Genomic DNA, 26864 nt, shown 5'->3' with positions numbered 1-26864 from the left:
CTATTGTCCCTCCAGCAGCCCCTGGGCACTGAGGTGTCCAGACCTTTGAGACAGATCATGGGGAGGAAGCCCCCACAGTCTGTGAGTATGAGGTGCCGTGGGTCAACCTCACTGGGCACCACTGTGGGCACTGCTGAGGCCAGGGCCATACGTGCCCCGCCCCTGCCCCGCCCCCAAACGGCCCTGTGCGAAGCCCATGGGTGCTGCCCCCAAGGCCAAGCTCTACGGAGAGGCCAGCCAGGGGCGGGCTCAACTTCTCCAGTCTGTCCCCTTGGTGCAGGACAGACCTCCAGGCTCCTGCCGCCCTCTGGCTGCTGGGCCCACTGGAACCAGAGGGGTCTGAGGCCCTTGCTGCATCTTCGAAACCTCTTTTAGCTTTTGGACAAAATGACCTTGCTGGTGTCACATTCAAACAAGCCTGAAGAGGACAAGGGAGGAGAAGCCCCTGAGCCCTGCAGGGGAGCAGGGGGTTCAGGGATGCCAGGGTCAGCCTGGGGCCTGGCAGAGCAGGGGTCACACTGGGTCACACGGCAGCAGAGCAGAGCAGTGGGCCCGAGCTCCTGAGCACGGCTGGCCAGGGTCTCAGGACGACGAGGTTCAGGGCCCACATCTGCCCTTGTGTAAAGGCGGGGTGGGGGTCTGCCTGGTGCAAAGGGCTGCCTGGGGACGGGGGTGCTTCTCCGGGGGTCTGAACTCTCGGTCAGGGGTCGGCCCAAGGCGAGCGGTGGCTCCACTTTTCCCGGTCGGCACCCTGCCCCCCGCTCCCCTCCCCGCTACCCCTCGGCAGGCTGGCCCTTCGCAGCCTTACAGGTGAATACTTATGCCTATTTTTGTTCTAACAATTGAGGGAACCCAAGAATGAGGCTTCGAGGGCAGGGTTTTGAAAGGCGGGATGGAGAGTGGCCGGGCAGGAGGCTTGGGAAGACGACCCTGCCCAGCTCCAAGCCCAGGAGGGCCGCCCTCAAACGCTTGTGCCCATCCAGCAGCGATCCCCGTCTGAGCTCCGCGCGGCCCGCGAGCGCCGCCTGGTGCACACGCGCGGAGTGGCCGCCCGAAGCGGTGCTTCCGGGCCGGGGATGGGGCGGGGCCTAGGGCAGAGCTACGTGACGGTGAAGGGGCGGGGGCAAGTATCGGGGGCGGGGCCTGGAGCCAGGCAGGGGCGGGGCCTAGTGGCTGGCCGGGGGCGGGACCGAGGGCAGAGCCGTGGGACAGGGCGGGGGCGGGGCCGAGCGTCGGGAACTGGGCCGGGGCTTGAGAGGCTCAGCTCCGGACTCCGCCCAACCGGGTGGGCGGGCGGGCTGGCACTCCCCACGAAGACCCCGGAAGGCCACGGCGACCTGTTCCCAGACAGGCTTGTGATTTTGCTAAAATCCATAGTTTTCAGGGCTGGTAACTCGCAGTACATCCCGCCCGCTCTTCGCGGAAACAAGCCTTTTCAGTTCTTAGTTGTTTCCTCTGGTCTTGATTTAGAAATTAATCGAAATCTCGGTAGTTGGAGAATGTGGTCAGTTTGAGGCTGATCTTTAGTGTTGAGATTTCTTTGTGGATCAATACATGATCTATTTTTAGAGCAATGCAGGGTTGCTAGAAAAGGATGTTCTGAGGCTGCTACCCCAGACCCAGCGAGCGCGTGGGGCGCTGGGCGCAGGGGGGCGGGGCTTCCGGGACGCGCCCGGCGTGGGGCTCAGGGGACCGGGAGGGCCAGCCTTTCTGTAGGCTGTGTCTGTGGACCGGGAGCGCCTGGACTTTGTTTTTATCCGTTTAGGCAATTCAATCGCTTTTAAAGTGGCGATTGTTTTAAATGGCATAATTTCGATTACTGGTGTATTTGGATTTCTTCTTCTTTTTAAAAAAATATTTATTTATTTATTTAGGCTGCGCTGGGTCTTAGTTGCAGCATGTGGGATCTAGTTCCCTGACCAGGGAACCCAGTCCCCCTGCATTGGAGGCGCGGAGTCTTAACCAATGGACCGCCAGGGAAGTCCCTGGATTTCTTTTTTAAAATAAACTTTATTTTTAGAATCGCTGTAGATTTTCAGAGAAATTGCTGAGACTTCCGGAGAGTTCCCATGCACTTCACTTCACGGTCGATTTCCTCTATTATGAGGAACTAAGTTAGTACAGTACACTTGCTACAATTAATAACCCAATATTGACACATTATTAACTACAGTCCACACTTTATTCAGATCTACTTAGTTTTTACCTAACATCCTCTTTCTGTTCCAGGATCCCACAGTAAGTTTAATTGTTCTCCCTGGGCACCTCCTGGCTGCGGCAGTTTCTCAGACTTTCCTTGTCTTCGGTGACCTTGATGGTTTTGAGTGCTGGTCAGGACATCCTGTAGCCTGTTCCTCTGTTGGGATTTGTCTGGTGGGGTTGTGGGTTTCAGAGAGGTACAGTGCCCTTCTCGTTGCAAGTGTCAAGGGTGAATGCCCTCAACATGGCTCACCACTGTGACCCTGGCCCTGATCACTGGGCGGTGAGCCTTTCCATTCTCTGCCCATTGGAAGGAAGTCAGTATTGGCCAACCACGATTAAGAAGTGGGGGGTTGTGCCCCCTTCCTTGAGGGTAGAACATCTACATAAATTATTTGGAATTCTTCTGTATGGAATATTTGACTCTTGCATTTATTTATTTATTCTGTCACTTGTATCAATATGGAGTCATGGATACATATTTATTTTTATTGTGGTTATACACATAACATAAAATTTACCATTTTAATTGTTTTAAGTGCACAGCTCAGTGACATTAAGCACATTCACATTGTTGTGCAACCATCACTACTATCTTTCTCCAGAACTTTCTCATCTTGCAAAACTGAAACTCTGTCCCCATTAAACACTAACTCCCCACCCCCTACCCCAGCCCCTGGCAACAGCCATTCTACTTTCTGTCTCTATTAATTTGACTACTTTAGGGATGGTATATAAATGGAATCATTCGGTATTTGTCTTTTTATAACTGGCTTATTTCACTGAGCACGATGTCCTCAAGGTTCATCCATGTTGTATTAGGTGTTAGAATTTCCTTCCTTTTTAAGGCTGGCTAATAATAATTCTATTGTATATTGTATTAGGGTTCTCCAGAGAAATCAATTATATATATAATATAAAAAATGTATGTAGGGCTTCCCTGGTGGCACAGTGGTTAAGAATCCGCCTGCCAATGCAGGGGACACAGGTTCGATCCCTGGTCCAGGAAGATCCCACACGCCACAGAGCAACTAAGCCTGTGCACCACAACTACTGAGCCTGCGCTCTAGAGCCTGGAAGCCACAACTACTGAAGCCCGCACGCCCTAGAGACTGTGCTTTGCAACAAGAGAAGCCACCGCAATGAGAAGCCCGCGCACCGCAATGAAAAGTAGCCCCTGCTCGCTGCAACTAGAGAAAGCCTGCTCTCAACAACAAAGACCCAACTCAGCCAAAAATAAATAAATTAAAAAATATATATATATGTAAAATATATAGAGATGAGGTTTTATTTATTTATTTATTGAGGTATAAGATGGGGAGTTTTGTTTTTTTTTTGCGGTACGTGGGCCTCTCACTGCTGTGGCCTCTCCCATTGCGGAGCACAGGCTCCGGACACGCAGGCTCATGGGCCCAGCTGCTCCGTGGCATGTGGGATCCTCCCGGACCGGGGCACCCGGCAGGCGGACCCTCAACCACTGTACCACCAGGGAAGCCCAAGATGGGGAGATTTATTATAGAAATTGACACGTGATTATGAAGGAGGAGGAGATCTGCCATCTGCAAGCTGCAGGCCCAGGAAGCCCGTGCTGTAATTCAGTCTGAGCGTGAAGGCTGAGAACCAGGAACGCTGATGTCCGAGGGTAGGAAAGGATGGATGTCCCAGGTCAGGCAAAGAGACAGCTTGTCCTCTGCCTTTTTGTCCTACCTGGGCCCTCAACAGATGGGATGATGCCCACCTGCATTGGGGAGGGCAACCTTTCTTACTTGTGTTCAGATTCAACACCAGTCTCCTCCAGACACACTATCCCAGTCACACCCAGCTGTCTGGGTGCCCTTAGCCTAGCCAAGTGGACACATAATATTAACCATCATACACACACACACACAAACACACACACACACACACACACACCACGTTTTGTTTATCCAACTCCGTCCATTGACGGACATTTGTTTATTTTTCCTACTTTTTAACCCCTCTGAATAACACTGCTATGAACACGGGTATGCAAACACGTGTTTGAGGCCCTGTTTTCGATTCTTTGGGGAATAGGCCCAGAACTGCAGTTGCTGGGTCACATGGTAATTCTATGCCTACTTTTTCTAGGAAGCTCTGTACTGTCTTCCACCAGCGTCTACATTCCCACCAGCAGTGCACGAGGGTTCCAATGTCTCCACATCCTCACCAACACTTCTTTTTTAAAAATATGGAATGCTTCACAAATTTGTGTGTCATCCTTGCGCAGGGGCCATGCTAATTTTCTCTGTATTGTTCCAATTTTAGTATCTGTGCTGCTGAAGTGAACGCTCACCAAAACTTCTTGTTTTCTGTTTTTGTGTGTGTGTGTGTGGTATGCGGGCCTCTCACTGTTGTGGCCTCTCCCGTTGCGGAGCACAGGCTCCAGACGCGCAGGCTCAGCGGCCATGGCTCACGGGCCCAGCCGCTCCGCGGCATGTGGGATCTTCCTGGACCGGGGCACGAACCCGTGTCCCCTGCATCGGCAGGCGGACTCTCAACCACTGCGCCACCAGGGAAGCCCTGGTTTCTGTTTTTTGGTAGTGGCCATCCTGATGGGTGTGAGGTGGTGTCTTGCTGTGCTGTTGACTCGCGCTCCCTGATGATCAGTGATGCTGAGCATCTTGTCATGTGCTTGTTGGCCATGCGTGTGTCTTCTTTGGAGAAAGGTCTGTCAAGTTCTTTGCCCAGTTTTTGAATTAGGTTGTTTATTAATTTAAATAAACAAATTATTTATTTATTTTTATTTTTGGCTGCGTTGCGTCTTTGTTTCTGTGCGAGGGCTTTCTCTAGTTGGGGCAAACGGGGGCCGCTCTTCATCGCGGTGCGCGGGCCTCTCACTATCGCGGCCTCTCTTGTTGCGGAGCACAGGCTCCAGACGCGCAGGCTCAGTAGTTGTGGCTCACGGGCCTAGTTGCTCCGCGGCATGTGGGATCTTCCCAGACCAGGGCTCGAAGCCGTGTCCCCTGCATTGGCAGGCAGATTCTCAATCACTGCGCCACCAGGGAAGCCCTGGGTTGTTTATTTTTGGTGTTGAGTTCTAGGAGTTCTTTACATTTTCTGGGTATTAATCGCTTATCAGATATAAGATTTGCAAATATCTTCTCCCATCCTGTGGGTTGTTGATGGTGTGCTTTAATGCACAATGCTATTTACCTTATACTTTGGTTATAACCCAATACGACTTATTTTCTTTTTCACATTGTTCCAGCTTTGGCTCCTGGAAACTCTGTCAGGTGGCTGGGTTTACTTTCTTTATTCTTCTAATTTTATTGAGGTATAACTCACATACAGCACTGTATAAGTTTAAGGTGTACAGCATAATGACTTGACGTACATACATCATGAACATGAACCACAAGTTTGGTGAACATCCATCATCTCATATAGGTACAAAATTAAAGAAATAGAAAAAAACATTTTTCCTTGTGATGGGAACTCAGGATTTACCCTCTTAACGACTTTCATGTATAACATACAGCGTTAATTACATTTACCATGTTGTGCATTACATCCATAGTACTTATTTTTCTTATAACTGGAAGTTTCTACCCTTTGACTGCCTTCCTCCAATTACTCCTCCCCCTACCTGGGTTTACCTTTATTTTTTTTTTAATTAACAAAATATTTATTTATTTGGTTGCACTGGAGCTAAGGCTCCTTAGTTGCAGCTTGCCTGCTCGTTAGTTGTGGCATGTGGGCTCCTTAGTTGCGGCATGCAGACTTCTTAGTTGCAGCATGCATGTGGGATCTAGTTCCCTGACCAGGGATCCAACCAGGGCCCCCTGCATTGGGAGCGTGGAGTCTTAGTCACTGCACCACCAGGGAAGTCCCGGGTTTACCTTTATTATGTTATTTTCTGCTTCCTAGTTATGCTGCTTTATTTTAGTTTTTATTTTTATTTTTAATTTTTGGCTGCACCATGCAGCTTGCTGGACCTTAGTTCCCTGATCAGGGATTGAACCCATGCCCTTGGCAGTGAGAGCACAGAGTCTTAACCACTGGACCTCCAGGGAGTGCCCCCCTATGCTGCCTTTCTTATACTTCCTTCTCCCTTCCTATATTCTATTAGGTTCATTACGTTTTCTTTAGTCTTTTTTCCTTCCATAGATGTGGAAGTTATACAACCTATTTCTAGTCTTTTAGTGGTTATCTTAAGAGTTTCACATTACTTTTTTTAAAAAATAAATTTATTTAGTTATTTGTGGCTGTGTTGGGTCTTCTTTGCTGCGCATGGGCTTTCTCTAGTTGCAGCGCGCAGGGGCTACTCTTCGTTGCGGTGCGCAGGCTTCTCATTGCGGTGGCTTCTCTTGTTGAGGACCTCGGGCTCTAGGCGCTCAGGCTTCAGTAGTTGCAGCACGCGGGCTCAGTAGTTGTGGCTTGCGGGCTCTAGAGCGCAGGCTCAGTAGCTGTGGCACATGGGCTTAGTTGCTCCGTGGCATGTGGGATCTTCCCCAGACCAGGGCTCGAACCTGTGTCCCCTGCATTGGCAGGTGGATTCTTAACCACTGCGCCACCAGGGAAGTCCCCACATTACATTTTAATCTCAATCACTAGCCCTGGCCATTTCCTGAACACTACCGGATCTTACACTTGCATCCCTCCCCTCTTGCATGGTTGGTGGTCCAGGGTTTGGGTTTCTTTGACACCCCTTGTCCAGGGTGAGCTGCCCCCAAGCAAGCCCTGTGACAACGGCTCAAGATGGGGGCACACAGCCTTTCCGTGGGCACAGGAAGTAAGACGGGACAGAAGGGGGCAGTCCCAGAGCTGGGCAGGGGGCTTTGGGCAGGGGGCTCAGTCCACCGGGACCTGGGAAGACTGTGTCACGTGCAGCCCTGTCACCCGCCAGCGAGGAGGCTGGGGGGCTGCGGCACAGCCCAGGTGCCAGCCCCCACGTGGCTGCCCCAGCTGGCCGAGTGAACCTCAGGCGGAGGCTGTGGAAAGAAGGGAGGGGTCTGAGAAGCTCCGTGCCTAGACACCCCCCGCCCCGCTATGCTCCAGCCCCTCGAGGGAGCCCCCGGCCCAGCCGTGCTCGCCTGATTCCTGCCAGCACTGCCACCAGGTCCCTCTGTCCGCCCAAGTCAGGCTCAGCTTCATCTCAGCTGGGTCAGCTGCAGCCCTCCTGGGTTGTCGGCCTAGTGGCCACGCGGGAGGGGGGCCTGAGGGGGACAAATGTTGGCTCCAGTCGGGGCGTGGCCTGTGCACTGTGCTCCCCTGGGGTGGCAGTTCTGGGCCCAGCCCTTCACAGGGAGAGCCGAGCGGGACCTGAAGGCCAGAATTCCAGAGGAGGGGGTGTCACCCACCCTGACGTCCCGCCTACATGTCAAGGCCCCTGCTGTCCCACCAGGGCTCGACTTTGATGGGCAACAGGTGTCATTGAAGGTCAGCCACTCTGACACTCAAGTCCTGGGCTTGGGACTGCGGTTCTCTGCCCTCCCTCCACTGCCTGGGGGAGCAGAGATCTGTAGGCAACCAGAGACCCAGCGCTCAGCACAATAACACCCGGCATTCACACCCACACCCACACCCGCTCCCACGTTCACACCCAACCCACGTTCACACCCATGTTCACACCCACATGCAAGCTCACACCCACACCCATGTTCACACTCACACCAATGTCCACACCCACACCCATGCTAACACCCACACCCACACCCGCATTCACGCTCACTCACACCCGCACTCACACCCACGCTCACGCTCACACCCACACCCACGCCCACGCTCACACCCACACCCACGCTCACCCGGCTTTCAAGTCCCCACTCCTGACCCACCCTCCACCTTGGTGACTGTGTGGAGTTTCATGTGTGGGCACCAGCCACTGGGCCTCTCATCCCCTTCCAGTGTGACCCACTGCAGGGACAATCCCCACGCCTGGCGCCTTGTGGCATCTGGGCAACGAGGGACCCATCTCCAGAGCCCATCTGGTTGCACCCTGGGTTGTCCGGAAGCAGCCCCCGAGGTGGGGTGTGGGGTACGGGCCATGGGCTAGGGGTAAAGTCCCGCTGTTCTGCAGGAAGCCTCGGGCCAGCCAACAGGCTCTGGAATGAGCGCCCTTCAGAGTGTCCCACATGGGGCCACAGTGGTCGGTGAGCTGGGTCTGCACCTGAGGCCCCCCCGGAGGTGTGGGGCTTGCAGTGTCTTCTTACTGGGGACCCCCAGTGGCAGTGTCTGTGGGTCTCTTCTCTTCTCTGGGAGAGGATGACTGGTCTGCACCGTGTGTGTGTGGGGGCACTGAGGGAGGGGCTAGGGCCCCCCTGCTGCGCACATGAACTTTCCTCTCCCCCTGGCCTGGGGTTTCAGTCTGCGAGTTCAGCCGTTCTCTTAGGGGAGCCCATGGTTCTGTCCAGATCCGCCCAGAGAACACACCGTGTGCCCTGCCGTGGGGTAGGGTGGCCCTGGGGGCCTGTGCACAGATGCCCAGGTGCTGGGAGCACACTGCTCTGGCCTCCCTGGGTCCCCGCCCTTGGTCACCCTCTGACCTGATTAGGTCTCTGCAGAGAAACAGACCAATGGGAGAGAGCGGGAGGGAGGGAGACAGACTTATTTTAAGGAACTGGCTCATGTGGTTGTGGCTTGTCCAGCAGCTAGAGACCCAGGGAGGAGCTGAGGCTGCAGCTCAGGGCCAGAGGTTGTGTACAGCAGGACTCCTTCTTCCGGGCGACCTCAGGCTTTTCTCTTAAGGCCTTCCACTCTTCGGATGAGACCCACCCACATTATCAGGGTCATCTGCTTTACTCAAATCTACAGATTTCCATGTTGATCACATGGAAAAAACCCTTCATGACCCCCACGTTCACTGCAGCATTATTCACAGTAGCCAAGAGGTGGAAGCAACCTGAATGTCCATAGATTGACGGATAAACAAAATGTGGTCTATTCATCCAATGAAATATTATTCAACCTTAAGAAAGAAATTCTGACACCTGCTAAAACGTGGATGCTCCTAGAGGACATGATGCTGAGTGAAATAAGCCAGACGCAGAAGGACAAATACCGTCTGATGCCGCTCATACGACGTCCCTAGGGGAGTCAAGTCCGTAGACAGAAAAGCAGGAGGGTGGGTGTCGGGCTGGGGCGTGAGTGTTTAATGGCGACAGAGTTTCGGTTTGGGAAGACGGAAAGTTCTGGAGATCTACTGCCTAACAAGGCCCGTATAGTTTACGCTACTGAACTGCACACTTAAAAATGGTTAAGATGGTTAATTTTATGTTTTGTGCTTTGTACCACAAACAATACAAAAAAGACCAAACGAAAAGATTGTGGTTCATGACAGAGGTTCAGTATATGTTAGTTCCCTTTTCTGAGTAATATTTTATGCTAATTTCACCACTGTAATCAATACATATATGAAAAAACACACCTTCACAGCAACACCTAGACTAGTGTTTGGGCAAACATCTGGGCTTGTAGCCTGGCCAACGGGATGCAAAACTGACCCTCACGCCCTCCTTCTCCGCAGGCCCTTGCTCTCCCTGCACCCCCTGCCCCACTGCCGTCGTGCGGCAGCCCCCACCAGCCTTCTTCTCCTCCAGCTGTGGTCTGGGTGTAGAGATGCGACTAGTTTCCTTGAAATGGTCTGGGGATTTTTGAGGGAAGGGGTGGGAAAATCTTTTCTCACCGTCACAAAGCCTGAAGCCACAGCCCGGAGCAGCCAGGACAAAGGTAGGGCGCCCAGAGCCGGCTTCTTCTTCCATCCTGGCCCGGGGCCGCTGGCCCGGTGCCCGCTGGAGCCATTTTGTCCCCGTCAGCACAGATCTTGCGGCCTCAGCAGCTGTCCTGGGCCTCAGCAGGAAATGTCCCTGTGGCTTCCATATTCTGGCCCGCGGAGGGCCAGCCAGGCCGGTGGGGTACAGGGCATACCTCGCCTGCTAGATTCGTCAGGTGGCCATGGGGCCGAGGCAGATGTGTGTCGGCGTGCGTGACCCTGGGGGCCATGCACGGGGGTGAAGGGAACTAGTGGGGGCCTGTCTGTGACCATCGCTGGGGGCAGGAGCTGGAGGGGGGATGGGAGGAGCCCCCTCAGCCCCAGCTTGTAATCACAGACCTCCAAGCGCCGTGGCCGGGCCAGCAGGTCACTGCCCGGACAGGAGCACAGGGACCTGGGCCCGGGGTCGGGAGCCAGAGCCACCACCCCACGTTGGGGTGGCGGCGGGTGTGTGTCCAAGGGCTGAGCGCACATAGGCGGGGGTGTGTGTGCTGCTGTGGCGTCTTGTTACTAAACAGCCAGGCCACGGGGCTCCCTCGGGAGCCAGCTTTGCTCTTCTGAGCGGAAGGGGGTCAGGTTTCCCTGAGAATAGCCCCGACCGCCCAGAGGCACCTGGCTTGGCCTCCCCGTGGCCAGTCCAGCCCCCTGGTCCCATCCGCTCTGCATCATCTCGCCCCTAGTTCGTGGCCAGCTGTCTTCTCCTGGGACTGTGGACCCCCAGCCCCTCCTGCACAGGGTGGCCCGAGGGGGACCCCAGTGCATGTTTATTGAACCTGTCTTTAGAGGGTGTCTGCAAAGTGCTGGCACCGTGCTGGGCCCTGGGTCCTTGGGGATGTGAGGGCGACACCTGGCCAGGGAGGGCCGTCAACAAGAACCCTCACCAAGAAGTGATGACAGCCCGTGGGGCCTCCCGCTGCACAGTGGGGGAAGGGGCTCACTGGGGAGAAGGGAACAGCCCTCTCCTGCCCTGGCCCACGATGTCCATCCTTGCTGTGGCCCAGGGGGGCCTTGGCTGGGACCCAGGGTCAGAGAGGGAGCTCTGGGGTGAGGGGCTGCTCAGGCCAGGAAGGGCCACGTGGGGAAGGGCCAACCTGTCCCAAAATAGGGCTGACAGGATCTCCCGGCCATAAAAGGCTCTTGGAATCTGGACCCCAGGGACCCCGGGCAGCTGGATCCGCTAAAGCTCAGCCGCCCCCTCTGCCCCTTGTACTCTGCCCACAGCAGCTCCAGCGCCACCGTGCAGTGTCCCCTCAGCCAGCCACAGACATGGTAAGGCTGCTCCCGGCGCCCGGCAGAGCCCCCGGCGGGCTGGGCTGGGTGGTCCAGCAGGAGCTGGGCAGTGCCTGGGCGAGAGAGGACGGCGGGCAGGCCTCTGTGCACACGGGGATCAGGCTGGGGCCGTGACCAAAGGTGGGAGGGTCTCTGGGGACCTGAGGAAGATGTCCAATAAGGCTGGGGGGAAAGCGCGGAGTGGGGGGCCCGAGGCGGGGCCCTGCCGGCCACTGGCGCTGCTCTTGCTCTGGGGCCCAGGCCGGAGCGGCCCTTTCGGAAAGCGGCCGGGGCGGTGGCAGGCAGGGTGGCCCGGCCCTGGACTATCACTCTGGGATGCCAGAACAGGCTGGGGCCTTCACCCTGGCCCCCAGGCCAGGCTCCTCCCCACGCTGGCCATGGTGTCCCTCCCCTGGCCTCACTGGCTGTCCAGCGCTGCCCCACTGCACTCTCACGTGGCTGGCCTGCCCCTGCCTCGAGCGCCGTCCCCTCTGAGTGGCCTCGCGGAGCCTTGCTCTCCCCTCAAGACCCATCCCTGTGCCGCCTGGCCTCAAGCATGCTCTGGGCTGGGGCCTCCAGCCTCCCCTGGACTGAGGGGTGGAGGGGCTCCTGGCGAGCCTGGGCCCGTGTCCCCACAGACGGAGCGCCTGACGGCGGAGCAGATCGAGAAGTACAAGGGGGTCTTTGAGATGTTTGATGAGGAGGGCAACGGGGCGGTGAAGACGGACGAGCTGGAGCGGCTCATGAGTCTGATGGGCATCAACCCCACCAAGAGCGAGCTGGCCTCCATGGCCAAGGACGTGGACAGAGACAGTAAGGCCGCCAGGGTCAGCGGGAGGGGCGTCACCGGGGTGTGAGTGCGGAGGGGCTCGCCGCCCTCACTCGGGCACCTGCCGCTTGCTCCCGCAGAGAAAGGGTTCTTCAACTGCGACAGCTTCCTGGCGCTGATGGGGGTGTACTGGGAGAAGGCCCAGAACCAGGAGAGTGAGCTCAGGGCGGCCTTCCGCATCTTCGACAAGGAGGGCAAGGGCTACATTGACTGGGACACGCTCAAGTAGGGTCCCGGGCCGGCGCGGGGGCGGGGGCGGGGGGAGGGCCCGCTGGCTGCCACTCAGCGCAGGCTCCTGCAGGTACGTGCTCATGAATGCGGGCGAGCCCCTCAGCGAGCTGGAGGCCGAGCAGATGATGAAGGAAGCCGACAAGGACGGGGACGGGACCATCGACTACGAGGGTGAGTGGGGGATGGGCCCCAGGAGCCCGGCGGCCGGGTCAGGCCAGGCTGCCTACTTGTCCCTCTGCTCTCAGAGTTCGTGGCCATGATGACTGGGGAGTCCTTCAAGCTGGTCCAGTAGGAGCAGCCACTGCGGCCGTGGGAAGCCCGCTGCCTGCTGCCATCACCCTGCTGCCCACCCTGTCATCCACCCCACGCCGGCTCCGTGGCCAATAAACGCTCCAGCCAGACTCGTGTGTGGTTCACTGTCCCAAGGCTGGAAAAAGGGGCTGCAAAGCTGCGGGTCTGGAGGAGGGAGAGGGTTCTCCTGAGCTGCCCATCACACTTGGGCCATCACTTCTGTGGGACACCCGACACTGCCTACAGCCCAGCTCTGGGCTCCGGACACCAGCCGGAAGGCCAGGCTGGGCATAGGTTGAGGACCACGTACTCACGCTTTCTGCCTGCCCTGCGAGGCTGCTGCCCAAGGGCCCCTCCCGGAGCTCTTTCCTCCATATGGAGATCACTTAGATAGAAACTTTATTCTCTCTCTCTCCAAAAAGCTGTAGACATCACAGCAGGCTCTGAGCCCTGAGGCTTAGGTCTGTGGGGCCTCATCTGGACTGAGGGCCTGCTGGGCCTGAGCCAGGGGCCAGGGCTGAACGAGGCAGCGTGTGTGTGTGTGTGTGTGTGTGTGTGTGTGTGTGTGTGTGGCCAACACAGGGCCGGCTGGCTCAGATGCCCAGCGTTACATAGCAACGAGGCCAGGGCTGCAGCAATGTGCCGGACGGCTGGCCTTCCCAGGCGGGAAGGATGGTGAGGGTGGGCTGGGGTGCCCTTGCACAGTCCCCTGTGAGCACAGAGTGGCTGGTGGCATCGGGAGGCTCGGGAGAGCTTTCCTGCCCCCTCCGGGGGGGCACCAGGGCTACAGCCAGGGGTGTTGGGCATTGCGGCCCCACTCCTGGGGCCCTGGAGGGGTCTCTAGGCATGAGGCCTCAGGGAGGGGGCTGGGCTACTGGGAGGGGGGTGGCTCTTCCTGTCTGGTTTTAGCCATCTTGACGGTCTCATCGTAGGAGGGCGGCAGCTCAGGGGCATACAGGCTGTAGGCGGGAGGGGTCACAGAGTCGAGGTCCAGCTCCCCCAAGGGCAGGGGCAGCCGCATGCCCAGCGGGTACTGCACAGAGCTGTAGGCTGCAGGGAACCAGAATGGGTTTGTGGCGACGGGTGGCTCTGGCCCTCACCAGTCCCCTGCCGCCCCTTCAGGCAGGTGGGCCGCCGGGCGAGGTCTGCCGGCACTCACATGACACAGTGCTGTGCACGGGGCTGTCGCTGTCCGCGGGGATGGCTGTCAGGTCGCAGGACTCAGGTGCTGATGGCAGGTGTGGCTGGGCGTGCGCCCGCTTCCGGAGACAGCAGAAGCGGACACAGCTGGCTGTGGCCCCACACAGCAGCAGCAGGAGCACAGCAAGCAGGAGGAGCCTGGGCGGGGGGGCGACATCTGCCGCTGGACCGACCCCTGGCCGCTGGGCGCCTGCTCCCTGGGGGCAGTCACAGCCCGGTTGCCCAAGACAAGGCGATGGATAGGGTAAAAGACGACCAGGGACTCTGTCTCCAGGCCAGAGACCTCCTCCCAGCCTGGCCTGGCCTCCTGCTGCTGGCCTGCCCTGGCTGTCTCTCCAGGGCTGGCCACAACTGGCCTTGGGCTTACTCCCAGGACACGCTGTCCCAGACCGACTGCACAGTCCTGTGCCCAGACCAATGACCATGTTCACAGGGGCCTCCCACAGGGGCGGGGAGCGAGGGAGTGGGAGGTGGGCAAGCAGGCTACAAGGGAAGTCCTGCCCAGGGCCCCGGGGGTGTCCCTAGCCGTGGGGGACTCAGGCAGGACCCACGCAGGAGGTCACCCCTGGTGCTGGGGGAGGAGGCTGGGGTCAGCATGCCAGGCTCTGAGGGCCCCAGCGCCGTCCCGCCAGCGGCCCAGGAGGGGGACAGTGCTGGCGACGCCTCGGCCGTGGAGCCAGGCGGGGTGGGGGTCTGGTGGGCCTGGCCCGGGGGAGAACCGTCGCACCCGGCTGCGCGCCGCGGCCTCCACTTACCCCACGTGCCACAGGCTGCTCCAGCGGGCCTGGGGCGGGCACCTGCGGGGACGGGGGCACTTGGAGCAGGCGAGGCAGGGCCCGGCCGACCGCCCTGCCCGAGCCTCCCCCAGGGTGGGGCCACGCCAGCTCCCTCCCCCCCGCCCCCACTTACTGATCCGAGGGGTCGCAGCTGCCTTCCGCGAAGCCCAGCGCCACCTGTGGGGACAGGGGTGAGTCCGGGCCAGGGCGCGCCGAGCGCAGACCCGCCCCGCGGTGCACGAGCCGAGCGCCCCGCGACCCACCTGCGGCAGCTGCAGGAGCGGCGGCAGCAGCAGGAGCCCGCGGTCAGCTAGGGCGCCAGCGAACATGCTCAGCGCCGACGGGAAGCGCGAGCCCACTAGCCTCGAGGCTTTATGGAGGCCCCGCCCCTAGGCCACCTCCCAGCGCAAGCCCCGCCCCCCGAGACCGCGTCCATTGGAGGGCTCGCCCTGTAGCCGCGCCCATGTGCCTCGCCCCTACCCTCCGCCCAAGGTTAGCCGCGCCCTTTAGCGGCCCCCACCCCCCCGCAGGCTCTGGGCAGGCCCTAGATTCCCCCGCTCCAGGGCCCCGCCCACACAAGCCCCGCCCACAAGCACCACCTCTTGGCCCTCCCATCAGGTCCGTTTTCTCTGTGTTTCCTCAGCCTAGGATCGCGGGGTGGGGGGCGGTCTCGCCCCGTTGGCTTCTTGCAGTCGGGCTTGGGGTGGACCGGGGCGCACCCTGAACAGCTGTGGCCCGGTCTGCACAGGGTGTGGCCTCGGAGGGTGGTGGCCAGGACACACGTGGCCACGCCTCGCACACACCCCGGTGCTCAAGGTAAGGGTTGCAGCAGTCAAGACGCTGGGGCGTTCCTAGCGCGCTGTTCAACTACATTTAGTGTGCCCGCTCGCTGCGGGCGCTCGCTGCCCCTCTGCCTTCCGCTCCGCCATCCGGGCGCTCAGGCTGAGGGAGGTGGTCAGCACGGCAAGGTGCAGGGTGGTGTGTCTTGTCTGGGGAGGGTGGGAGGAGAAGCTACCCCGCCGTGTTTTTCTTCATTGCACTCAGGACGTACTCCACAAGCATCTCCCCACTGGAGGGGAAGTGACTGCAGCTCCTTGAGGGCAGGGCCTCCTCGGCTTGGCTCTCTCATGCCTAGATCTGCCAGCTGCCTGCTCCATGATCTCTGCCCTGCCTCTGTCCTGCAGCTGTCCAGCACCTCCTGGCTGTACCATGGCCCCCAAGGCCCCTCCTGACTACCCTCTTCCTCCATTCTGCTTCGGAGGCCCGGCTCAGGAGTGGGAGGGAGGGGGATGGGCACTGGTCCAGCCAGCAGGCAGGAGTGCAGGCAGGGCCTTGGGCTGTGAGTACCAGGGTCCGCTGGTTCTAAACCCTGAGAGCCAGGCCAGGGTTTAAAGGAGAGTGGCCTGCCCCTCCCACACGCCAGCCTGAGGGGGAGGCAGGGGTAGTGCTCTGCAGGGAGGACCTCCTCCTGGGGCCTGGCCTGGGCTGCAGGACCCTGGCTTCTCTTCTCACCTAGTGAGAAAGCAGCCCCTGTGAAGGCTAGGAAAGGACCTGGGTCTGCCCACCAGACTGAAGTCCTGCAAAATGCTGCTCTGTGGACACCGTCACTGGCTCAAGGTTAGGGAGATGGCAGACTTTCAGGCACCGAGGAAGTGGGGTGAGGGCTCCAGGCTGGTGTCCTGAAGCCTGTGCCCAGGGAATTCCCCGGGTGCACCTTGCCCTCCACTCCTGCCAGGGAAGGCTGCGAGTGCTCGCCTGGGGGAGGCACGCGGGTGGCGTGGGCGGGCTGGGCGTGCTGGGGTGTACACAGGGGGCCCGGATGGGGGGCCTCTGTGGGGACAGTGTCTAACCTGCCACTCTCCAGAAGGCAGGGGCTGGGTGCAGGCACTATTCTGGGCTCCCAACAGGGTCTCATGGGCTGGGTGTCCCCCGGACCCTGGCTGGGCCGTGAGGGAGGACACAGTGAGGGCGTGTCCCCGACATTTGCTCACTCCTTGCTTGGGGGCATCAGGGACCCTGGAACTTGGGAGGAGCAGGGAGGTCTAAGGGGCCGCCTGGGCTTTGGAGCCTGTCGCCCCCCTCCCTCCCCGCCAGCCTCTCTGGGTGTGGAGCCCCGCAAGCCGCCCCTCCCCCCCCAACGCCCAGCTGTTCCCCCAGGGCTCAGTCTTCCAGGCCGAGTTCACTGTTTTATGGACTGACTTGTGAGTGAGGGTGGGAAGCAGGGGCTGCCCCCCTGGGACTCTGTCCGCATCTCTCCTTCACAGCTCACCGCAGGGCTCACCGCAGGGCTCACCGTGGCCCACACTGCAGGCCTGGATGCACAGGTTCACACAGGGTTTATTGACAGGTGGGTGGGCGCAGCTCTTCCCCCCACCAGGACCTTGAAAGGCTGTGCGGGTGCTGGTGGGGCTGGGGGCTCCGAGGGGCTCAGGCTGGGAGCAGGTTGTGGTCAGGACTGGCCTCATTGCCGGTTCTGAGTGTGGGGCTGGGACAGGAGCTCTTGGTCCCGGGCTCACTGGATACAGGGCAGCAGGAGGTGGCCGTGCCTGTGGAGCTGGGGTGCCCCGGCCATGGGGCCATGTGGGGGGCCACCCTTTTGAAGCTGCCCAGCAGGGATGTCCAGGTCCCAGGCCCCTGGCTGGCTCTGCTGGGTCCACAGACCGGGAGAGGGCTTCAAATGCGGCAGGAAGACCCGAGAGGGCTCTGTGGAGAGACTCCTGTGGCCTCAGGGGCCCGTCACCACCCGCGCTACGAAGAGGACCTTGTAGGTCTCCTTCACGTCCCCCCTGAGCTGCAGCAGCGCTGACACCATGAGTGGGTGGTCCGGCTGGAAGGGGAGAGGCGGGGAAGGAGGGGGACCCTCGGTCAGCTGGCACAGCGGGCAGATGTTTTCTGGCCGTGGCGCTGCCCACCTCACCCGCCCAGGGCCCCCCTGCAGCCCCCTCCCTGGGCGGGGGCAGGGCTGTCATCCTGCCCAGCCTGTGGCTTTCGAAGGCTCCCTGGCCGCCGTCCGAGGCACCCACATCAAAGTCGATGGGTGGCGTCCAGGAGACGCTGATGGTCTTGGTCTGGCCGCGCTCCACAGAGCCCTTGGAGGGCTCGATGGTGAAGCCCTTGTGCTGCAGGGACGCGATGCTGTCCAGGCTGAACTCGACAGTCTGCAGGCATTGGTGCTGTCAGCAGGTGGGCGGGCACAGCTCCCGGGAAGCGGCGGGACTGGGGATGAGGGAGCCCAGCACCTGCCCTCTCAGCCCTGACCAGCAGGCTGCCCACCCCACACCTATCGAGGGGCAAGGCCAGGAGGGGCCTGGGTTGCCCAGGCAGTGGTGGATGCAGAGGTGCCAGGCAGGCCAGGGAAGTGCTGTGGTCACCTTCTTTGGGGACGGCTGGGTGGTCCGGATGCAGCCCACCTGCAGTTCTCGGGTGGCAGGTGGGGCCGGCGTGTCTGTGTCCAACTGGACATAAGCCAGGGTTACCAGGATGGGCTTCAGCTCCTCAGCTTCTGGAGAGGGAGGGCCTGGCTGGGGGCTCAGGGCAGGGGGGGTACCACCAAGGGAGTGTGGGAGCTGGGTCCGGCAAGGATGGTGGGCGGGGCTGGGCGAGGCTGGGCGAGGACAGCCGGCTTTGGGGGCTGGGCCGGGAATGCCGGCCCTACACGCAGGCCTCCGGGGCCAAGGGTGCGGTCAGAACAGGACTGGTCCTCCTACTGCCGCCCCGGCCCTGTTGGGGCTCCCAGCACCTCAGAGGGCTCACCCTCTGTGCGCTCGGGGTCCAAGGCAGGGATCACGGTCAGGGACTCCACAGGCACATCCAGGGGGTCTCCGCCTTCCACAAACATCATGTGCTTGCGGGCCGAGCCCTTCAGGAGGATCTGGTGGGAGATTTTCTGGGGGCAGGAGCACAGCAGACTCGGTCCGTGACCCGCGAATGGGGTTCCGGGAGTAGGCAGTGCTGGGGTGCAGGCCTGTGGGACTCAGGACTCTGGTCTCTCCACCGCATGACCCCCAACCTGACGCAGAGCCCCCAGGCAACAGGACTCCAATGTGGGGCCGTTTGGGGGAGGGCGAGGGCCTCAGACACGCGGACGCGGGCGGGTTGGGCCGGGAGTAGGGGTCCGGGCTGGGGTCCTGGAGCCGCACCTTTTCGAAGAGCACGACCTGAAGCCGGTCAGAGAAGTACAGGCTCTCATGGTCCGGGCTGAAGGTCACGGTGAAGTCCTGCGCCCTGCCCGGCTCCATGACGCCCTCCACCGGGACCACGCTGAACACGCTCTGGCCGCTGTAGTTCTGCGTGCCTGGGGGTAGGGTGGCCTGGCAGGTCCGGATTCCCCCGCAGTGCCCAGCGCCCCCCAACCCCGCACCCCCACGCCCCGCACAGTCCCCTGCCAGCAGCGGTCACCCCCCCAGCCGGCCAAGCTCACCCACGACTTCCGTCCTCTGGGCCGGGGAGGCCAGGAACTGCGGCAGCCGGTGCTCGTCTCCGCTCCCGGTGGAGAGGCTGTCCAACTGCATGGAGAACTTGATGGGCAGCGGGGAATCGTTTTGCAGCTGCAAGGAGCAGGGCTCAGTCACTGGACCAGCTGGACTGGCCAACCGATGGACGGGCTGCTGCAACCAGGTCTCAGCTCCCTCTGCTGCCCCTGGGCCACACCCTGGGCAGTCAGGCTCAGGCTGGCCTTCAGCCGAACCAGCATCCCTGCCCAGGCTCTTCTCTGCCCTCACCCTCTTCCACTGAGAGCACCCCATCCCCCCATAAAACACTCCCTGGAATCCCTGGCCTGGGCTGTGCTGTCAGGACCTGGACTAAACCGGGCAGGGAAGCAGGTGTCCTGTGGGCGGCTCCATCCTAAGGTTGCCACGTCCCTCAGGCCCTGGGGAGCAGCAAGAGGCAGGCGCGCCTCCCTGCCCGGGCTGCGGAGCCCACACGGCCCCTCCCCTGAGCCGCCCCTCAGCTGAGCTGCCCCCAATCCCAGGTGGGGCAGCCCACGCAAAAGCCCTGAGGCGGGAGGCCCGGGCAGCAGAGGCACCAGGGAGGTGGGGGAGGGGGGTGTGCATCCTCAGCTTCTCCTGCTAGAGAGGGCCGTGGAGGCGCTGCTGGCGGGTGGGGTGGGAGCGGCCTGCACACGCACCGGCTCCCTGACCAAGGCAGGGCTGACCCCCTCCTGAGGCACGACCCCTCCCAGGAGGCGGGGCAGGCGCCGTGTCCCTGCCACGCGCTTTACCTTGAAGCCCACGGAGGTGGATTCTCCGGCGATCACGTAGCCCATGTTGAGGACGCCTCCTTCAATGGAGCACGTGGTCATGGACGCCACGCCTGTGCCCACGAGGGCCAGGGAGAGCGTGCCTCTCTTGGTGATGACCTCCAGCATTTCCCGGGCCTGGGGAGACCACATCCCTTAGCGTGGAGCAGACACGTGTCAGAGACAGGTGTGGGAGCTCCGTCTCGGAGCAGCTGGCTCAGGATGTGCGGGACCTAAGATGGCTTGGAGCTCCCTGGCCTTCTCCTCCTCCTTCCAGCAAGAAGCCAGGGCCCAGGAGGGCCAGCGGCTCCCCAGGCCTGGCTGGACGACTACGGGCCTGGGCACTTGGCAGGTGTGCAGAGTGGAGAGTGGGGCCGTGGAGCCCCAGGGCTGCAGCCCGGCTCAGGGTGGGCCTAGGACTCACCAGGACGCTCTCACGGGGGGAGAAGGACAGCTCCAGGACCTGGGTCTCTCCAGACACCAGCTTGCCGATGGGATTCAGCAGGACAAAGGGGCCGTTGGGGTTCAGCACGGAGTACTCCAGCTGATGGCCCAGTGTCAAGGATGGGTGACAAGTACGGGGCCGCAGCCCTTCACCAGACGCCCCTGTCCCCCTGCAGCAGGCTGCCTGGGCCGGGTATGGACAAGGATACTTCGAGACGCTCGGGGGAGATGTTCTGGATGGAGACTTTCTTTATGCCGCGTTGTCCTGAAACGGGGGAGTCAGGTCACTGCCCAGGCCTGGGGGGGGGCATGGGAGCCCAGGCGGTGATGGGGTGCCTGGGTCCCTATGGGTGGGGGATGGCCGTGGGGGGCTGGGCCCGATCAGGACACACCTACAGCGATGTCGCCGAAGTCAGCGATGGTCTTGCCTTTGTCGGACGTCACCACGATGGATGGTGCTACCGCTGGACACCACAGCTCCAGGTACACGGTGCTGTGGGCACTGAGGTGGCGGGGAGCTGCTGAGGGCGGAGTGGGCGCCGCATGCCCCGCCCTCTCAGCCTGACCCCATGCTGGCCCCGCCCAGATCTGGGGGCTGCAGAGCGGGGACGGTGACTTCTTGGCCGACCACGCCCCACCCTGCCCAGAGCACCGCACCTGAAGCTCAGGGGTTCCGTCCCCTTCCTGTCTTTGGTGTCACCACTGGCAACAACACAGGGGACCACAAACTTGTCAAACTTGCCCTGGAAAGATCTGGTCAGGGTGGCCTGCGCAGCCTGGTACTCCTGGGAGCTGCAGTGGAACCGGCAAGGTGCTCTCACACCCCTATCCCTAGGCTGCCCCCAGCGGCCCAAGAGGCCCCGCGCTGCCCTCCATGGAGGGGTCCATAAGGCCATGCCTGCTCCCCAGGGCCCTGGGCTAGAGGGTATGAGGTGGCAGCCTTGGGGGGCCACGTTGTGGCCCAGGCTGTGGCTGTCCCAGTTTTGTCTGACCAGCTGGTTTTCTCACCCCTTCCCTGGTTGCTGTGGCGGCCTCCCCGCTCCCCCGGGGTCTGGTCAGGCACCTAAGCAGAACGCCATGTTCCTGGAGCCACAGGCAAGGGTCCAGGGCTGGCGAGTGGCTCAAGCCCATTGCAGTTCTCTGGGGAGGCTGGGGCTGCTGAGCTGGGAACATGGGAGTCAGGGGCTCAGCATCTCCCCAGCCACTGGCCTGAGGCTGTTCACAGGGACCCTGGGCCCTAGGGCCCCAGGGGAGGGAGGTGAGCAGGTGCCCAGGAAGGCAGAGCCTGAGGGGACTCTTGGTTCCAGCTGTATCTGAAGCCAGCCCCACCCTGGCCTTCCAGCCACAAGGTTCCAAACAGCTCTGCTCCAGGTGGAGGAAGTCTCTGTGGGGGGCAGCCTTCTCTGGGGCCCACCTGGACGTGAGGTCCTCTTTCTGCAGCTCCAGGGGCTGGGAGGCAGAGGCCTGGGACAGCCGGTCTCGGTTCTGCAGCCGCAGTATGGAGGACTGTCTCTGCTGGTCCTTCCTCTGGGTGGCCGTGTCCTTTTGGGAGTGCGAGGTGGGAGGCCAATTGTGGGGCTGCGCCGGGGACTCTGCTCCCGGCAGACCGCCCAGGGCAGGAGCCCAGGGGCCCAAACTCCAAGCGGCTCCCTGGGGGACACCGTCGGCAGGTGCGGAGACCCCAGTGTCTGTCTTTACCATCGGGGAGACCGAGGCCCGGGGTGGGGCAGGGCGGAGGGCTGGCCGAACTGGGGGTCCTGCTCCCTGTGCCCTGACCCCAGCCTCACTGCCCTGCCAGCGGGCTGCAGGCCCTGCCCCTCCTCCTGTGCTTGCTATGACAGCACGGGTGCTCAAGATCAGGCCCCAGAGGCCGCGGGGAGTCGCGGGGTCTCTGCGTTCCCAGGGCAGCAGCAGGCAGGCCCTGGGCTCTGACTGCCCAGCTCTGTTGGACGCCCTTTCCTGGCAGGAGCCCGGCGGTGGCTGCCTCTCCAGGCCTGAACTTGCTAGGATTCACAGGCCCCTTTGAGGTTCATCTGTTCCCCCTCCATTGTAAGGGCAAGCCCCCTGCTAACCAGTGCACAGGGGCCCGGCCCACCCTCCCAGGACCACCGTCTGGGGATCCACCTCGCCTAGCGATGCTTTCAAGAGGGGAGGGAGGAGCCTTGCCGAGGAAAAGTGTTAACCTCTTGAAACAGTTCCACACACGCGAGGCTGCAGAAAAGTCTGCCCAGGGCTCCTGACCCCCGGCCCCCAGCCTCAAGGCCGGCGGGGCCTGTTCCCCAGCCTTTGTGCAGCGGCCTGGTGCACAGTGGGCAGCACCCCCGTCTCCCGCCCCAGGCTCCCCCCCCCCGCCCCCCCATGTACCGATTTGGCCTCAGCTTCTTTGGTCAGGGCCTGTAAGGCTTCCTGGTGGATCAGCTCGTGGGTCAGCACGGGCCGGAAGGCCACCCGGACCAGGCACCTCTGTGAGGAGAGAGGCCGGAGGGCACCCCGCTGCCGCCACCGCCAGGATCCCCTGGTCACGCTCTTGGACATCCTGGGGTGATACCCCATCTCTGCTTTGGGGTCTCAGCTTAGATGAGCCCTTCTGGACGGTCCTTCCTGACCTTTGCCCCCGGAAGTTGGGGTGGCTGCAGACATGATCACCAAGCCCCTCTCACCACGCGGGGGGGCGGTCCTGAGATGGACCATCCCACTGCCCACGGGGCACGAGTGAGAAGGGGACGTTTGTGTTCAGCCACTGAGACTTGGGGGTGAGTCCCTGCACCCTCACCTGTCCCCCTTTCTGAAGCACGTCCACCTTGCAGTCCACCCCCTGGGACAGCCCCGGGTCCCAAAGGGGGTTCACTCACCACGGCCTGCCCCGTGCTCAGTGCAGCAAGGGAGCAGGGTGGGTAACAGCTGCAGTAACCCCCTTGGAGAGGGGAACCATGACTTAAGCTGAATTTGCTCAGTTTACTAAAATGCATTTCAATAATCACTGAGACACTGCCAGGGTCCAGGGCCTGCATGTGCCCCTTCCCACTGAGTCCCCTCACAGTGGCTGTCACCCCTGACTCTTCAAGGTAAGGAATTCAGCTCGGAGGGGCTGTGATGGCCCCAGGGAGTCTCTGCCTCCAGGCCCGGGCTCTTTCTGCTTTATCAGCAAAAGCAGTGGTGGGGAAACCTTTCGCCAATCAGCCGGTGGGCAGGCACCCTGTGCTCCTGGTGACCAGGCGCTGTGTGGTCTCTGTGCCCATCTGCTGTGAGATCCAAGGGCTGCACACCCTCCCTCCAGCCAGGGGCCCGTGGGTGCCCCACCTCTGGGGCCAAGTTGGGCTGGCGGAGGGCACCGTGGCCTGCTTGGGTCTGATAAGAATCCAGGTTGATCTCCACGTCTGCTGTCTGGTTGAATCGCTGCGGTCCAGGGAGAGTAGAGACCGGCCCCTTGGGCTGGCCCCGCCCCGGCCCACCCGTGGGGCCCACACCCACCTTTCCTGGCCACACGGTGCCCACCGAGGGTGAGATGGTGATGGGGGAGTCTGGGGGCAGCAGGAACTCGAAAGATGTGGGCCCCACAGGGGATGTGTCCTCCAAGCCGATGCGGGGTACCGAGGGCGTCGGCGGGTTCATGCTCAGGCGGGAGTTGATGACGTACAGGGTGGCCACCGACGTGTTGTACAAGGAGGTGGCCGCAAACTTGACCTGGTAGTGGGACAGCTCCAGGAGCGGGTGGACACCCACAGCCCGGCACGTCAGCTTGAAGCACCTGGAAGTGACAGCGTGGGCAGTTCAGCTCAAAATTTTAGTAAATTTTGAAAATACTTTGTGCCCCTGTGCACATTTTAATAAGATAGTTAAAAATTTAATCACAAGTTTAAACATTTGCAAAGCAGGTAATTTCTGGCTTATTTCCTTAAATATTCACTGACATTTAAAAAATAAAACTGATAGGGGACTTCCCTGGTGGTCCAGTGGTTAAGACTCTGCGCTCCCAATGCAGGGGGCCTGGGTTTGATCCCTGGTCAGGGAACTAGATCCCACATGTTGCAACTAAAGATCCTGCATGCCGCAACTAAGACCCGACACAGCCAAATAAATAAATATTTTAAAAAACCTGATAACTTACTCCTTAAATATAAACATGGGAATCTATATACCATAGTGAATTGATTCTTTTTTTTTTTTTTTGGCTGTGTTGGGTCTTTGTTGCTGCACGCGGCTTTCTCTACTTTCGGCTAGCGGGAGCTACTCTTCGTTGTGGTGTGCAGGCTTCTCATTGTGGTGGCTTCTCTTATTGCGGAGCAAGGGCTCTAGGCGCGCAGGCTTCAGTAGTTGTGGCTCGTGGGCTCTAGAGCAGGCTCAGTAGTTGTGGTGCACGGGCTTAGTTACTCCGCAGCATGTGGGATCTTCCAGGACCAGGGCTCGAACCCATGTCCCCTGCATTGGCAGGCGGATTCCCAACCACTGCGCCACCAGGGAAACCCCGTGAATTGATTCTTGCCACCATCCGGTTTTAAGAAAAAAGAACAGATATTTGGGATTTTAACCAGTGGAAAATTTACAGTCCATGTTGCTTTGAACTCCTATTTCCATTGCACTCCTGCCATTGGATTTTATCCTAATTACATATGTTTTAATGCTTTATGAGGTGATGTCGATGGCCCTGTCATACTTGTCCGTAACAAAAATGTGTTCATAGGTTGAAATATTTCAATGTATATTTTTGTGTCCTGTGACCACAGGCTCTAAATGTTAAAAAAATTCCTTCTGGGTGGAGATGTCATTGAGGTTATTGTTACAAGTTAATTAGTTGAAATAGCACAAATGTATGGAATGTGATAATCATTACATATAAAAAGTAAGAGCTGCTTGGAGTCACTTCAGGAAGGTGATGGAGCTGTTTCCCAGCTGGTTCAAGGGACGCGGCCTGTGGCCTTGCTCCATTGACCTGGGAACTGGGGGTGGGGGGCCCACCCAAGTCCCCTCCAGCCCCTTCCTTTCCATTCTTGTGACCATGTGTCTTCCGATGTCCCTCTGAGGAGCCCCCCGTGGCTCTCTCAGGTCCTGCTCCACTTTGCTGCAGGGAAAGACCATCAGGTCCCATCACCCAGGCCCAGGCAGATGCTGCGACCTGCAGGCAGCGGGTTCACCCAGGACACCCAGGGCCACGTTTGCTGAAAAAATGCTTTTATCTCCGTGCACGCTATACATGTTTCTCTCCCCCTCAAAAACCACCGAGGTGAGATGAGTCCATCGGCGTGTGGGGAATGTTCTCCTGACCTCAGAGGCAGACATGCAACATGCCTGGCCTCCGTGCCTAGCTACGTGCGAGCCTCCAGCTTCTTTTATCTGGTCACACAGGCAGCTGGTGCCCGTCACAGGGGCCAGGCCAAGGGTACAATCAGCCCTGCTCTGGGGGTGTGCCTGACCTCTGGAATGTCATCACCATCATCATCACCATCACCAGCATCATCATCATCACCATCATCACCATCACCACTATCATCATCACCATCATCACCACCATCATCACCATCATCACCGTCATCACCATCATCACCACCACCATCATCACCGTCATCACCATCATCATCACCGTCATCACCGTTATCACCACCATCATCACCATCATCACCACCATCATCACCGTCATCACCATCATCATCACCATCACCACCGTCATCACCATCACCATCACCATCATCACCACCATCATCACCATCATCACCGTCATCACCATCATCACCACCACCATCATCATCACCATCATCACCGTCATCATCACCGTCATCACCGTTATCACCACCGTCATCACCATCATCATCACCGTCATCACCACCATCATCACCGTCATCACCACCATCATCACCATCATCACCACCATCATCACCATCATCATCACCGTCATCATCACCGTCATCACCACCATCATCATCACCGTCATCACCACCACCATCAACACCATCACCATCATCACCGTCATCACCATCGTCATCACCATCACCATCATCACCACCACCATCATCACCATCATCATCACCATCACCATCATCATTGTCACCATCACCATCACAATCATCACCATCATCGTTACCATCACCACCATCATCATCATCGTCACCACCATCATCATCATCACCATCATCATAATCACCGTCATCATTATCAACATCACCGTCATCACCACCTCCATCTCCATCAGCATCATCATTATCATCATCATCACCATCAGCAGCAGCAGCAGTACTGGGCCGAGGGCAGCAAGATTTCCCATCTTCTCCTGTTCTCTCTGGAAAATTTGTGTCAAATTGGCATCATTTTTTCTTTAAATGTTTGGAAGAACTCATCAGTGAAGCCATCTGCATCTTTCATTTTGGGAAGCTTTTAAACTTAAAAAAATTTTTTTGCATTAAAAAATATATTTATTGGGCCCCACAGGGCCCCTTGGCTTGATCGGAAGCTCGGGAATCTCTCTCCATGCCAGCCTCCTTCAGGAGAGCGGAGGGTTGGAGGATATCTCTGAGTCCAGATCGCCACGGACTCCCTGCCACAGGCTGTGGCTGACTCGGCTGCGGAACTCCGAGGCTGCGGTGGAGAACGGGGGAGAGGCTGACCTAGCGGCTGCGGAGGCTTCTTTTGCCTCAAGGACACCTTCTCTTCTCTTGCCCGTGC

At 59.7% G+C, this 26864-nt stretch overlaps 3 protein-coding genes and 1 non-coding gene across 5 annotated transcripts in view; 1 reads left to right on the top strand and 3 right to left on the bottom strand.

The window, feature by feature from the left end:
• Positions 1–4402: 4402 nt before the first annotated feature.
• LOC113622483 (U6 spliceosomal RNA) lies at positions 4403–4509 on the bottom strand. The gene has a single exon (XR_003433529.1). It is a non-coding gene; the product is annotated as a U6 spliceosomal RNA (small nuclear RNA).
• A 4609-nt stretch (positions 4510–9118) lies between these two features.
• On the top strand, positions 9119–12622 carry CALML6 (calmodulin like 6). The gene is made up of 4 exons (XM_027110463.1): positions 9119–12013; positions 12110–12254; positions 12331–12431; positions 12506–12622. The coding sequence occupies exons 1-4, from the start codon at positions 11371–11373 to the stop codon at positions 12550–12552; spliced, it is 936 nt and encodes a 311-aa protein (XP_026966264.1). The 5' UTR covers positions 9119–11370; the 3' UTR covers positions 12553–12622.
• A 358-nt stretch (positions 12623–12980) lies between these two features.
• On the bottom strand, positions 12981–14866 carry TMEM52 (transmembrane protein 52). 2 transcript variants are annotated; one of them, XM_027110465.1, is made up of 5 exons: positions 14791–14866; positions 14661–14704; positions 14507–14548; positions 13711–13889; positions 12981–13601 (listed from the first exon to the last, which is right to left on the bottom strand). In XM_027110465.1, exons 1-5 carry the CDS (start codon positions 14854–14856, stop codon positions 13423–13425), a joined length of 510 nt encoding a protein of 169 aa, XP_026966266.1. In that variant the 5' UTR covers positions 14857–14866; the 3' UTR covers positions 12981–13422. The 2 variants fall into 2 exon arrangements, with proteins under 2 accessions (XP_026966266.1, XP_026966265.1); XM_027110464.1 differs by having other exon boundaries at positions 13711–14548; positions 14791–14828.
• Positions 14867–17106: 2240 nt separating this feature from the next.
• Positions 17107–26864, bottom strand: part of CFAP74 (cilia and flagella associated protein 74) — a 58182-nt gene continuing 48424 nt past the window's right edge. Inside the window, 14 exon segments of the mRNA XM_027108318.1 lie at positions 17107–17354; positions 17551–17685; positions 17899–18055; positions 18277–18413; positions 18667–18821; positions 18948–19074; positions 19749–19904; positions 20191–20310; positions 20420–20475; positions 20603–20712; positions 20868–21002; positions 21625–21752; positions 22575–22673; positions 23682–23958. Coding sequence (XP_026964119.1) covers positions 17253–17354; positions 17551–17685; positions 17899–18055; positions 18277–18413; positions 18667–18821; positions 18948–19074; positions 19749–19904; positions 20191–20310; positions 20420–20475; positions 20603–20712; positions 20868–21002; positions 21625–21752; positions 22575–22673; positions 23682–23958 — 1894 coding nt within the window. The 3' untranslated portion in view covers positions 17107–17252.

Source organism: Aethalodelphis obliquidens, unplaced genomic scaffold (genome assembly GCF_003676395.1).
Source record: "Aethalodelphis obliquidens isolate GAN/ISIS:26980383/991018 unplaced genomic scaffold, ASM367639v1 scaffold9, whole genome shotgun sequence".
NCBI classification, from domain to species: Eukaryota; Metazoa; Chordata; class Mammalia; order Artiodactyla; family Delphinidae; genus Aethalodelphis; species Aethalodelphis obliquidens.
The sequence above is the reverse complement of the archived record's forward strand: the minus strand, read 5'-3'. Positions and strand labels throughout refer to the sequence as shown.